This window comes from Pongo pygmaeus, chromosome 16 (assembly GCF_028885625.2).
Source record: "Pongo pygmaeus isolate AG05252 chromosome 16, NHGRI_mPonPyg2-v2.0_pri, whole genome shotgun sequence".
In the NCBI taxonomy this organism is placed as follows: domain Eukaryota; kingdom Metazoa; phylum Chordata; class Mammalia; order Primates; family Hominidae; genus Pongo; species Pongo pygmaeus.
Genome location: NC_072389.2, coordinates 84,539,767 through 84,553,363, shown reverse-complemented (window position 1 = coordinate 84,553,363; position 13,597 = coordinate 84,539,767). Strand labels below are relative to the sequence as shown.

General features: G+C 46.4%; 1 protein-coding gene across 3 annotated transcripts in view; it reads left to right on the top strand.

Annotated features, from left to right (window-relative positions):
- Window positions 1–13,597, top strand: part of CHRNA3 (cholinergic receptor nicotinic alpha 3 subunit) — a 29,159-nt gene that overhangs the window by 9,427 nt on the left and 6,135 nt on the right. For all 3 annotated transcript variants that reach the window (XM_063652814.1, XM_054450881.2, XM_063652815.1), the window contains exon 5: window positions 9,752–10,763. In XM_063652814.1, the coding sequence (XP_063508884.1) occupies window positions 9,752–10,763 (1,012 nt within the window). The remainder of the gene's footprint in view (window positions 1–9,751; window positions 10,764–13,597) is intronic.

Genomic DNA, 13,597 nt, shown 5'->3' with positions numbered 1-13,597 from the left:
TGGATTCCTAGGTATTTTATTCTCTTTGAAGCAATTGTGAATGGGAGTTCACTCATGATTTGGCTCTCTGTTTGTCTGTTATTGGTGTGCAAGAATGCTTGTGGTTTTTGTACATTGATTTTGTATCCTGAGACTGTGCTGAAGTTGCTTATCAGCTTAAGGAGATTTTCGGCTGAGACAATGGAGTTTTCTAGATATACAATCATGTCATCTGCAAACAGGGACAATTTGACTTTCTCTTTTCCTAATTGAATACCCTTTATTTCCTTCTCCTGCCTAATTGCCCTGGCCAGAACTTCCAACACTATGTTAAATAGGAGTGGTGAGAGAGGGCATCCCTGTCTTCTACCAGTTTTCAAAGGGAATGCTTCCAGTTTTTGCCCATTCAGTATGATATTGGCTGTGGGTTTGTCATAGATAGCTCTTATTATTTTGAGATACGTCCCATCAATACCTAATTTATTGAGAGTTTTTAGCATGAAGTGTTGTTGAATTCTGTCAAAGGCCTTTTCTGCATCTATTGAGATAATCATGTGGTTTTTGTCTTTGGTTCTGTTTATATGCTGGATTACATTTATTGATTTGCGTATGTTGAACCAGCCTTGTATCCCAGGGATGAAGCCCACTTGATCATGGTGGGTAAGCTTTTTGATGTGCTGCTGGATTCGGTTTGCCAGTATTTTATTGAGGATTTTTGCATCAATGTTCATCAAGGATATTGGTCTAAAATTCTCTTTTTTGGTTGTGTCTCTGCCAGGCTTTGGTATCAGGATGATGCTGGCCTCATAAAATGAGTTAGGGAGGATTCCCTCTTTTTCTATTGATTGGAATAGTTCAGAAGGAATGGTACCAGCTCCTCCTTGTACCTCTGGTCGAATTTGGCTGTGAATCCATCTGGTCCTGGACTTTTTTTGGTTGGTAAGCTATTGATTATTGCCACAATTTCAGAGCCTGTTACTGGTCTATTCAGAGATTCAGCTTCTTCCTGGTTTAGTCTTGGGAGGGTGTCTGTGTCAACAAATTTATCCATTTCTTCTAGATTTTCTAGTTTATTTGCGTAGAGATGTTTGTAGTATTCTCTGATGGTAGTTTGTATTTCTGTGGGATTGGTGGTGATATCCCCTTTATCATTTTTTATTGCATCTATTTGATTCTTCTCTCTTTTCTTCTTTATTAGTCTTGCTAGCAGTCTCAATTTTGTTGATCTTTTCAAAACAGCTCCTGGATTCATTACTTTTTTGAAGGGTTTTTTGTGTCTCTATTTCCTTCAGTTCGGCTCTGATTTTAGTTATTTCTTGCCTTCTGCTAGCTTTTGAATGTGTTTGCTCTTGCTTTTCTAGTTCTTTTAATTGCGATGTTAGGGTGTCAATTTTGGATCTTTCCTGCTTTCTCTTGTGGGCATTTAGCGCTATAAATTTCCCACTACACACTGCTTTGAATGTGTCCCAGAGATTCTGGTATGTTGTGTCTTTGTTCTCATTGGTTTCAAAGAACATCTTTATTTCTGCCTTCATTTCGTTAGGTACCCAGTAGTCATTCAGGAGCAGGTTGTTCAGTTTCCCTGTAGTTGAGCGGTTTTGAGTGAGTTTCTTAATGCTGAGTTCTAGTTTGATCACACTGTGGTCTGAGAGACAGTTTGTTACAATTTCTGTTCTTTTACATTTGCTGAGGAGTGCTTTACTTCCAACTATGTGGTCAATTTTGGAATAGGTGTGGTGTGGTGCTGAAAAAAATGTATGTTCTGTTGATTTGGGGTGGAGAGTTCTGTAGATGTCTATTAGGTCCGCTTGGTGCAGAGCTGAGTTTAATTCCTGGGTATTCTTGTTAACTTTCTGTCTCGTTGATCTGTCTAATGTTGACAGTGGGGTGTTAAAGTCTCCCATTATTATTGTGTGGGAGTCTAAGTCTCTTTGTAGGTCTCTAAGGACTTGCTTTATGAATCTGGGTGCTCCTATATTGGGTGCATATATATTTAGGATAGTTAGCTCTTCTTGTTAAATTGATCCCTTTATCATTATGTAATGGCCTTCTTTGTCTCTTTTGATCTTTGTTGGTTTAAAGTGTTTTATCAGAGACTAGGATTGCAACCCCTGCCTTTTTTTCTTTTCCATTTGCTTGGTAGATCTTCCTCCATCCCTTTATTTTGAGCCTATGTGTGTCTCTGCACGTGAGATGGGTTTCCTGAATACAGCACACTGATGGGTCTTGACTGTTTATCCAATTTGCCAGTCTGTGTCTTTTAATTGGAGCATTTAGCCCATTTACATTTAAAGTTAATATTGTTATGTGTGAATTTGGTCCTGTCATTATGATGTTAGCTGGTTATTTTGCTCGTTAGTTGATGCAGTTTCTTCCTAGCCTTGATGGTCTTTACATTTTGGCATGTTTTTGCAGTGGCTGGTACTGGTTATTCCTTTCCATGTTTAGTGCTTCCTTCAGGAGCTCTTTTAGGGCAGGCCTGGTGGTGATAAAATCTCTCAGCATTTGCTTGTCTGTAAAGTATTTTATTTCTCCTTCACTTATGAAGCTTAGTTTGGCTGGATATGAAATTCTGGGTTGAAAATTCTTTTCTTTAAGAATGTTGAATATTGGCCCTCACTCTCTTCTGGCTTGTAGAGTTTCTGCCGAGAGATGCACTGTTAGTCTGATGGGCTTCCCTTTGTGGGTAACCTGACCTTTCTCTCTGGCTGCCCTTAACATCTTTTCCTTCATTTCCACTTTGGTGAATCTGACAATTATGTGTCTTGGAGTTGCTCTTCTCAAGGAGTATCTTTGTGGAGTTCTCTGTATTTCCTGAATCTGAATGTTGGCCTGCCTTGCTAGATTGGGGAAGTTCTCCTGGATAATATCCTGCAGAGTGTTTTCCAACTTGGTTCCATTCTCCTCGTCAATTTCAGGTACACCAATCAGATGCAGATTTGGTCTTTTCACATAGTCCCATATTTCTTGGAGGCTTTGTTCGTTTCTTTTTATTCTTTTTTCTCTAAACTTCCCTTCTCGCTTCATTTTATTCATTTCGTCTTCCATCACTGATACCCTTTCTTCCAGTTGATCGCATTGGCTCCTGAGGCTTCTGCATTCTTCACATAGTTTTTGAGCCTTGGCTTTCAGCTCCATCAGCTCCTTGAAGGACTTCTCTGCGTTGGTTATTCTAGTTATCCATTTATCTAATTTTTTTTCACAGTTTTTAACTTCTTTGCCATTGGTTTGAATTTCCTCCTGTAGCTCGGAGTAGTTTGATCCTCTGGAGCCTTCTTCTCTGAACTCGTCAAAGTCATTCTCCGTCCAGCTTTGTTCCATTGCTGGTGAGGAGCTGCATTCCTTTGGAGGAGGAGAGGCGCTCTGCTTTTTAGAGTTTCCAGTTTTTCTGCTGTGTTTTTTTCCCCATCTTTGTGGTTTTAACTCCTTTTGGTCTTTGATGATGGTGACGTACAGATGGGTTTTTGGTGTGGATGTCCTTTCTGTTTGTTAGTTTTCCTTCTAACAGACAGGACCCTCAGCTGCAGGTCTGTTGGAGTTTGCTAGAGGTCCACTCCAGACCCCGTTTGCCTGGGTGTCAGCAGCGGTGGCTGTGGAACAGCGGTGGCTGTAGAACAGCGGATCTTGGTGAACCGCAAATGCTGCTGCCTGATCGTTCCTCTGGAAGTTTTGTCTCAGAGGAGTACCCGGCCGTGTGAGGTGTCAGTCTGCCCCTACTGGGGGATGCCTCCCAGTTAGGCTGCTCGGGGGTCAGGGACCCACTTGAGGAGGCAGTCTGCCTGTTCTCAGATCTCCAGCTGCGTGCTGGGAGAACCACTGCTCTCTTCAAAGCTGTCAGACAGGGACATTTAAGTCTGCAGAGGTTACTGCTGTCTTTTTGTTTGTCTGTGCCCTGCCCCCAAAGGTGGAGCCTAGAGAGGCAGGCAGGCAGGCCTCCTTGAGCTGTGTTGGGCTCCACCCAGTTCGAGCTTCCTGGCTGCTTTGTTTACCTAATCAAGCCTGGGCAATGGCAGGCACCCCTCCCCCAGCCTCGCTGCCGCCTTGCAGTTTGATCTCAGACTGCTGTGCTAGCAATCAGCGAGACTCCGTGGGCATAGGACCCTCCGAGCAAGGTGCAGGATATAATCTCCTGGTGTGCCATTTTTTAAGCCCGTTGGAAAAGCGCCCTATTAGGGTGGGAGTGACCCGATTTTCCAGGTGCCGTCTGTCACCCCTTTCTTTGACTAGGAAAGGGAACTCCCTGACCCCTTGGGCTTCCCAAGTGAGGCAATGCCTCGCTCTGCTTCAGCTCACGCACGGTGCGCTGCACCCACTGTCCTGCACCCACTGTCTGGCACTCCCTAGTGAGATGAACCCAGTACCTCAGATGCAAATGCAGAAATCACCTGTCTTCTGCCTCGCTCAACGCTGGGAGCTGTAGACCGGAGCTCTTCCTATTCGGCCATCTTGGCTCCACCCAAATTTTTTTGTATTTTTTTAGTAGCGACGGGGTTTCACTGTGTTAGCCAGGATGGTCTCAATCTCCTGACTTTGTGATCCACCCCCCTCAGCCTCCCAAAGTGCTGGGATTACAGGCGTGAGCCACCATGCCCAGCCTTTCTCCTCTGATATTTTGTTTTCTAAAGTTCATTTGCTGATAGAATCCTCAAAGTGTTCATGGACACTGTATACTCTGTGTTCTGGCAAGTTCATAATTCACTGTAACCTTTTTAGAAAATACTTTTAGGTAGCTTGGCTGGGTGTAAAATTCTTGGCTCCTCTTTACCTTCCATGAAAACTTTTTTTTTTTTTTTTTTTTTTTTTTTTTTAGACAGAGTCTTGCTGTGTCAGCCAGGCTGGAGTGCCTTGGCTCACTGCCATCTCTGCCTCCTGGGTTCCAGCTATTCTCCCACCTCAGCCTCCTGAGTAGCTGGGATTACAGGTGTGTGCCACCATGCCCAGCTAATTTTTTGTATTTTTAGTAGAGATGGGGTTTCACAATGTTGGCCAGGCTGGTCTCAAACTCCTGACTTCAAATGATCTGCCTGCCTCAGCCTTCCAAAGTGCTGGGATTACAGGTGTGAGCCATCACACCCAGACTGCTTGTTCTTATGTTTCTTCTGGCTTTCTTTCTTTTTTATATGTTTTTTTTTTTGGTTTTGTTTTGTTTTTGTTTTTGTTTTGAGACGGACTCTCGCAGTGGCGTGATCTCAGCGCACTACAAGCTCTGCCTCCCAGGTTCACACCATTCCCCTGCCTCAGCTTCCCAAGTAGCTGGGACTACAGGCGCCCACCACCACATCTGGCTAATTTTTTTGTGTTTTTTTTTAGTAGAGATGGGGTTTCACTGTGTTAGCCAGGATGGTCTCGATCTCCTGACCTTGTCATCCACCCACCTCGGCCTCCCAAAGTGCTGGGATTACAGGCCTGAGCCACCACGCCTGGCCTCTTCTGGTTTTATTTCTAAAATGATTTTTTCCTTTTTCCTAATTCTTTCCTAAATTCTGCTAGTTCTTTATACATTCTTTCGTTTAACCAAATTATCCCTTATCTTTTCTGATTTCTGTTCTTTCAGTTTCTAAAAATTTCTTAGTTTCTTTTCACTTAATTTGTAATATCAGATTATCGTCAGCTTCATCTGCTTGGTGGCTCTATTTTTGTGGTTGCCGTTATCTGCGTGTGTGTTAATTCAGTTACTTGTGTTTGTATTTTTCTTTTTTTTTTTTTTTTTTTTTTGAGACATAGTTTTTTTGCTCGTTACCTAGGGTGGAGTGCAATGGCAAGATCTTGGCTCACTGCAACCTCTGCCTCTCGGATTCAAGCGATTTTTCTGCCTCAGCCTCCCAAGTAGCTGGGACTACAGGCGCCTGCCACCACGCCTAGCTAAATTTTTTTTTGTATTTCTAGTAGAGACGGGGTTTCACCATGTTGGCCAGGCTGGTCTCGAACTCCTGACTTCAGGTGATCCACCTGCCTCAGCCTCCCAAATGAGCTGTTGTACCCAGTTTGTGCTTTTCTTACAATATGTTTTCATAAAGCTTCATTGCTCTTGTTTAAATAGATGACCTTGCTGTACTTTTAGGGCAAATTCTTGGAGGGAATAGGAGAAGACGGGTAGTTACCTTGAGGTGACATTTGTCTCAATGCATGGCCACCTCCCCAGTCTCCACAGTCATGACACCTCAGTCATGACATGATGCACAGTCATGGCACCTCCACGAGCTGCTGCCTCTGGATGCTGACTTCAGTTTCTGAACCTTCTCTTCTCATCCCCACTTCTTACCCCATTGAGTTTGGATACTACTATAAGCAGCTTTTTCTCTGAGTGGGTCTCTGTCCTTCTGAAAGGGAGGTTTTGGGAGGCATTTCTGACATCCTCAGAAGCCCACGCCAGCCCTGACTGACCCCTGCAGACCCTGAGTGGATTCCCGCGGGGTTTTTTTTTTTGTTCTTGCCCACAAGTCGGAACCTGTGGAGCCCTCTCTGTTCCATTGTTCCCCTTGCTGAGGATTCAGTGCAGAGTGGGGTCGTCTTTTGAGGGGCAGCCACTTCTTGGAGATTCCTGTTTCTGGCACTCTTAGGATCTTAGGACATGAGAACCCTTCTTTCTTTTCCCCCAGCTGCCTCCACCCCGCAGCTAATCGCATGTGGGTCCCACAGGTCCTGCTGGTGGTGGTGGTCTTGACCGCACACTCTCATATCCTGAGGTGCTGTGTAACCTAACTTTGTTGATGATGTGATCAGGAGATTTGTTATTTTGCTGTCATCCTAGTTACCCTATTTTTCTGAAGAAATTTGGAGAGATTTTAAAAACCCATGCCATCATGATCTTTCTCATAGCCCTCACCACCCCACCCCACTTCTGTTCTTAAATGCCCCCTGTATGATAGTGCTACCTTGGCTGATCATTTGCACCCGTACTACCTTTTCTTTTTTTAATTACCTCACATGGTTTGGCAGTACGTTGCTCAGACCCTTCCCACCAATGCTGTCCCTTGCTGCCAGCTATCTCTGGGTGTGATATTGATTGATTGATTGAGACAGAATCTCACTGTGTCACCCAGGCTGGAGTGCAGTGGTGCCATCTCAGCTCAATGCAGCTTCCACCTCCTGGGTTCAAGCAATTCTCCTGCCTCAGCCTCCCGAGTAGCTGGGATTACAGGTGTGCACCACCACACCCGGCTAATTTTTGTATTTTTAGTAGAGACAGGGTTTCATCATGTTGACCAGGCTGGTGTCAAACTCCTGACCTCAGGTGATCCGCCTGCCTCAGCCTCCCAAAGTATTAGTATTACAGGCGTGAGCCACTGCAACCAGCTTTCATTTATTTTCTGGTCATTTGTTAGGTCAACAAATATTTACTGAGTGCCCTTTATGAGGCTGGTGCTGTGCCAGACCCCAGGCTCTAGCTGGGTCTGCATGTTCTGTCTTCTGCTAGCAGAGATATGACTGTTGACACTGCCCCAGGCAGCACACAGGCCTTCTGATCTGGTGGACACACCCCAGGGGTGCTGTGGGCAGCAGCCACAGTGACCAGGATCCCCAGAAATGAGCCATCAGCCAAGCTCAGCTAACCTCTAGTATATGTTCTTTGGGCACGTGCACACATTTCTGTGTCTCCTCACTTGGGGACTCAAGTTCTGAATGGCCAAGGTTCTGCCATAAACTCTGTGGAGTTTCGAGCAAGTCGTTCCTGCCCTTTGACCGTCAGTTTTCTCTTTGGCAAAATGAAGGCATTGGACTAGAGCAGGGGCTAGCAAATGTTTTCTCTAAAGGGCCGGAGAATAAATATTTTAGGCGTTGTGGGTCATACAGTGACAGTCACAGCTATTCATCTCTGCCCTTGGAGCTCAAAAGTAGCTATAGATAATAGACAACAAAAGGCAGTGGCACTATTCCCCCCAGATGTTATTTACAGAAAGAGGACTGCAGCTTGCCAACCCCTGGACCAGTCCCTGGGCTCTGAAGCTCCCTTGCCGCTCTGACATTTTGTTGATCCAGGATGCTGTACAGAATTGGTTCAGGAGGCCTCTGCCTTCCCGAGGGTCTTTTCAACCTTCTGCTTAGCCCAGCCCTCTCCAGGGCCCCTCAGTGCAGAACATGGGCTGAGTCCACTTGGGGATTGTGTGGATATTCACCCCCACCCCACCCTCCTACCTCTCCCTTTTTCCTGGAGCCAGGAGCAGGAATACTCGTAGGGAATAAAGGCATGGTGGGAGTGAAATTGGGGCTAAGGATGTATAAACTCAGCAGGGCACCATCGGGGCAAACCAGCCAACCAGAGGAAAGATAGGTAGTGGCTTTGGCGTTGAGCCTTCATGGGTAATGATCATCCTGCTCAACCGAGACCCAGGAGAGACTAGCAAGGAAGAAGGACACGCACCACAACATTCCCCTTCTGTTTTCACAGGTTCCCATCCAATTACAGCAGCACAAGGATATCCCTAAATGTTTAGGCTTTGTCATTGTTTACAAGGCAAAGGAGTATGGCGGTTGCTCCCTTTGAAGGATGTAAATGCCTTCACAAGGCTAAGAAACTTAACAGGGCTGATCTGAGGAATGTTTAAGAACCTTCCTGGGCAGGGCCATTGTTGTGGAAGCAACCGGCCTTGCTCTCAGATGGCCTCATCTGGCCATCGCGGATGGAATGCCCAATGCAAGACTCAACAGGGCTCATCAGCTGATTTTCTGTCGAACAAACCGACAAGACTATTCCTAGAAAAATGTACATTTCTAAGGCCGGGCAGTGGCTCAAGCCTGTAATCTCAGCACTTTGGGAGGCCGAGGTGGGCAGATCACTTGAGGTCAGGAGTTCGAGACCAGCCCAGCCAACATGGCAAAACTCCATCCCTACTAAAAATACAAAAAGTAGCTGAGCATTTTGGCACATGCCTATAATTCCAGCTACTCAGGAGGCTGAGGCAGGAGACTTGCTTGAACCCCGGGAGACAGAGATTGTAGTGAGCTACTGCATTCTAGCCTGGGCAACAGAGTGAGACTCTGTCTCAAAAAAAAAAAAGAAAAATGTCTATTTCTGTGTGAAAATAAAGTCAGGATGCACATAGTGAAAAGGAAGGGAGAAGAAACATGGGGAGAAAATGGGGATAGATAGGGACACAAAGTGAAGAGACCTGTTATGCTGAATTCAAAAGACAAGGAAGCAAAAACATGATTATTGTAAAATAGTACTGGGAAGAATGGGGGTGGGGAGGGTACAGGGAATGGTCGAATCAGGATCCAGAGATAGGGTTTGGAAATAAATCCATCTGACAAGGTTCCGTTTAATGGGGGTGGACTCCCCTGGGTGGTCTGTGCAGTCCCTTCCAGCTCCACACTCTGGTTTCACACACACGTTAGGCGCCCGGTGCAGACTGAATGAGGAGAGGGCCAAGCCTTAGGGACCCTGGGTGGCAAATAATCCCAAAGGCTGCTTCAGCACCTGGCTCCAGGAGGATGACCTTCCTGGCATTTCTTTAATTAAAGGGGGAACAATCCTCTTCGGGCATTTGGGAGTCTATCAGTTTGGGACCTGTATTGTGGGATGAACTGGTGGCCTGCCCTGGGGGAGGGGGGGATGATCAATATCTCAGATTGTTGTTGGGGAGGGAGCTTGGGCCTCAGTATCCCAGTTGGTAAATGGGGCCAGGAATCGGGTGACCTTTTATGGCACTTTCAGCTCTCATCTTCCGCTGCCTTCCAAATCACTACTTACCATGAGAAGCCGGTCGAGATGACCACGATATGACGAAGTGTTAATGACCGTGTGTCACTGTGCCCCCCTTTGTCTTTGCAGTGCTGTTGGGGATTTCCAGGTGGACGACAAGACCAAAGCCTTACTCAAGTACACTGGGGAGGTGACTTGGATACCTCCGGCCATCTTTAAGAGCTCCTGCAAAATCGACGTGACCTACTTCCCGTTTGATTACCAAAACTGTACCATGAAGTTCGGTTCCTGGTCCTACGATAAGGCGAAAATCGATCTGGTCCTGATCGGCTCTTCCATGAACCTCAAGGACTATTGGGAGAGCGGCGAGTGGGCCATCATCAAAGCCCCAGGCTACAAACACGACATCAAGTACAACTGCTGCGAGGAGATCTACCCCGACATCACATACTCGCTATACATCCGGCGCCTGCCCTTGTTCTACACCATCAACCTCATCATCCCCTGCCTGCTCATCTCCTTCCTCACTGTGCTCGTCTTCTACCTGCCCTCTGACTGCGGCGAGAAGGTGACCCTGTGCATTTCTGTCCTCCTCTCCCTGACAGTGTTTCTCCTGGTGATCACTGAGACCATCCCTTCCACCTCGCTGGTCATCCCCCTGATCGGAGAGTACCTCCTGTTCACCATGATTTTCGTAACATTGTCCATCGTCATCACCGTCTTCGTGCTCAACGTGCACTACAGAACCCCGACGACACACACAATGCCCTCATGGGTAAAGACCGTATTCTTGAACCTGCTCCCCAGGGTCATGTTCATGACCAGGCCAACAAGCAACGAGGGCAACGCTCAGAAGCCGAGGCCCCTCTACGGTGCCGAGCTCTCAAATCTGAATTGCTTCAGCCGCACAGAGTCCAAAGGCTGCAAGGAGGGCTACCCCTGCCAGGACGGGATGTGTGGTTACTGCCACCACCGCAGGATAAAAATCTCCAATTTCAGTGCTAACCTCACGAGAAGCTCTAGTTCTGAATCTGTTGATGCTGTGCTGTCCCTCTCTGCTTTGTCACCAGAAATCAAAGAAGCCATCCAAAGTGTCAAGTATATTGCTGAAAATATGAAAGCACAAAATGAAGCCAAAGAGGTAAGGATACGGCTTTTATTACATTGGTCATTCATTCATTCAACAAACATTTATGGGTTCCTCGTGGGGCAAGGCATAGGGTAGGGGTTAAGAAATTACACTCTGGAGTCAGTGGCCTGTGTTAAGACCAGTTATATGTCCTTGGGTATGTTACCTCACCTCTCTGAGCCTGTTTTCTCTTCTGTAAAATGGGATGGTAAAGTTTGGTATGTGGTACCCTGAAGCTAGCCACCAGGCTGGACCATGAAAACACCTGATGCCAATAGACTAGATTAGGATGTAGGCTGGAAAAGGGCATGGGGCCAGGTGATCTCCAGTTAGTATTGGTTAATTGAGGTTATATTTTTATTTTTACTAATTTTTTTGAGACAGGGTCCTGCTCTGTTGCCCAGGCTGGAGTGCAGTGGCACAATCTTGGCTCACTGCAACTTCCACCTCCCAGCTCAAGCGATTCTCCCACCTCGGTTTCCCAAGTAGCTTGAACTACAGATGCTCCACCACCATACCCTAATTTTTTTGTAGCGATGGGGTTTTGCCATGTTGCCCAGGTTGGTCTCAGACTCCTGGACTCAAACAATCTGCTCACCTCAGTCTCCCAAAATGCTGGGACTACAGGCGTGAGCCACCGTACCTGGCCTTTATTTTTACTTTCTAATTGTATATGTGTTCTCATTGAGGAAGAATTTACGTGGAGTAAAGTGCACACCTCTTCAGTGTACATCTCAATGAGTTTTTACATCATGTATATAACCATGTAACCAAGATCCAGGTAAAGATATAGAACACTCCCGGTGCCCCCAGAAAGTTCCCCAATGCCCTTGCCAGTCAGTATCTCCCTCCCTGCTTGATACCCACCATCCTGGCTTAGATGCAGTGGCTCACGCCTGTAATCCTAGCACTTTAGGAGGCTGAGGCAGGTGGATGGCTTGAGATCAGGAGTTTGACACCAGCTTGGGAAACATAGCAAAACCCCGGCTCTAACAGAAATACAAAAATTAGCCAGGCATGGTGGCATGTGCCTGCAGTTCCAGCTACTCAGGAGGCTGAGGTGAGAGGATCACTGGAGCCCAGGAAGTCTAGGCTGCAGTGAGCCGTGATCATGCCACTGCACTCCAGCCTGGGTGACAGAGTGAAGTCCTTTCTTTAATTAATTAATTAATTAATTTTTAAAAAACCATTATACTGACTAATCAATTATCAAATAAGTTTTACCTATTCTATTTTTTTTGAGATGGAGTCTTGTTCTGTCACCCAGAACGGACTACAGTAGTACAATCTTTGCCCACTGCAACCTCTGCTTCCCAGGTTCAAGTGATTCACATGCCTCAGCCTCCCAAGTGTCTGGGACTACAGGTGCCCGCCTGCTACCATGCTTGGCTAATTTTTTGGATTTTTAATAGAGACGGGATTTTGCCATGTTTGTCAGGCTGGTCTCGAACTCCCGACCTCAGGTGATCTGCTCGCCTTGGCCTCCCAAAGTGCTGGGATTACAGGTGTGAGCCACTGCGCCCAGCCAGTTTTACTATTCTTGAGCTTCATATAAATGGAATCACATAGTATATAAACTTTTCCCGTAGCTGAGGCCGGGGCTGTTTGGTCCTCGATGTGTGGAACTTCTGTCTTAGCTGAAGAGTTTTGTATCCAGCTACTCTCTCTTTGAAGTGAGGCTATGGCCAGGCACAGTGGCTCACACCTGTAATCCCAGCAGTTTGCAAGGCCAAAGCAGGAGGATTGCTTGAGGCCAGGAGTTAGAGACCAGCCTGGGCAACATAGTGAGACCTCATCTCTTAAAAGATAATAAATAATAAAATAAAAGTGAGGGGATGGGCAAGGTGGCTCATGCCTGTAATCCCAGCACTTTGGGAGGCTGAGATGGGTAGATCGCTTGAACCCAGGAGTTCAAGACCAGCCTGGGCAACATGGCAAAACCCTATTTCTACCAAAATAAATAAAAAAAAGTGAGGCTGCAATAAAATTTTTAGCCTTTTTTAAATTTTTTTTTTTTTTTGAGACAGTCTTGCTCTATCATCCACATTGGAGTGCAGTGGAGCCATCGTAGCTCACTGTAGCCTCTAACTCCTGGGCTTAAGCGATCCTCCAACCTCAGCCTCCCAAACAGCTGGGACTACAGGTGTATGCCACTGCACCCAGCTAATTTTTTTTTTAATTTGAAGAGGCGGGGTCTCACTATGTTGCCCAGGCTGGTCTCAAACTCCTGGACTCAAGCATTTCTCCTGCCTTGGCCTCCCAAAGTGCTAGGATTAAAGGTGTGATCCATCACACCTGGCCTTTTGAGCCCTCAGAAGAACATTTATCCATAAACATTCTTGAGAAGGCATGCCAATAAGAAGAGAAATAAATCCAGGGGGCTACAAAAGGGAGGAGGAAAGCCTCGGGCTCCACCAGTCAATGGGCAGCTCAGTTCTCTGCACTTCCCTTTAGCCAGGCTCTGCTGGGCTTGATGAGGGACCCCCTGAACCTGCATCTCTGGGCTGGGAGTGGCAAGCTAAAGAGGCAAAGTGGCAGGGGAACAAAGATCTCTCTCTCCCTAGCTCTCCCCTCCCCCTGCCATCCCCAGTCTCTGGCCACACCTTCCCAGTTTCTGGGTCTTTAAAGTAGTCTTCTCATGCTTCTGGGCCAGCTCTCAATTTGGGCTAGTTCACCATTTTTGCCTAACATCTGTGACTCATCAGAAAATGGCCAATATCATTGTGCTTTAAAGACTTTAGGAGTTAGATATAAGCCAGGCACAGTGGCTTACACCTGTAATCCAACACTTTGGGAGGCCAAGGTAGGAGGATCACTTGAGCTCAGGAGTTCAAAACCATCCTGGG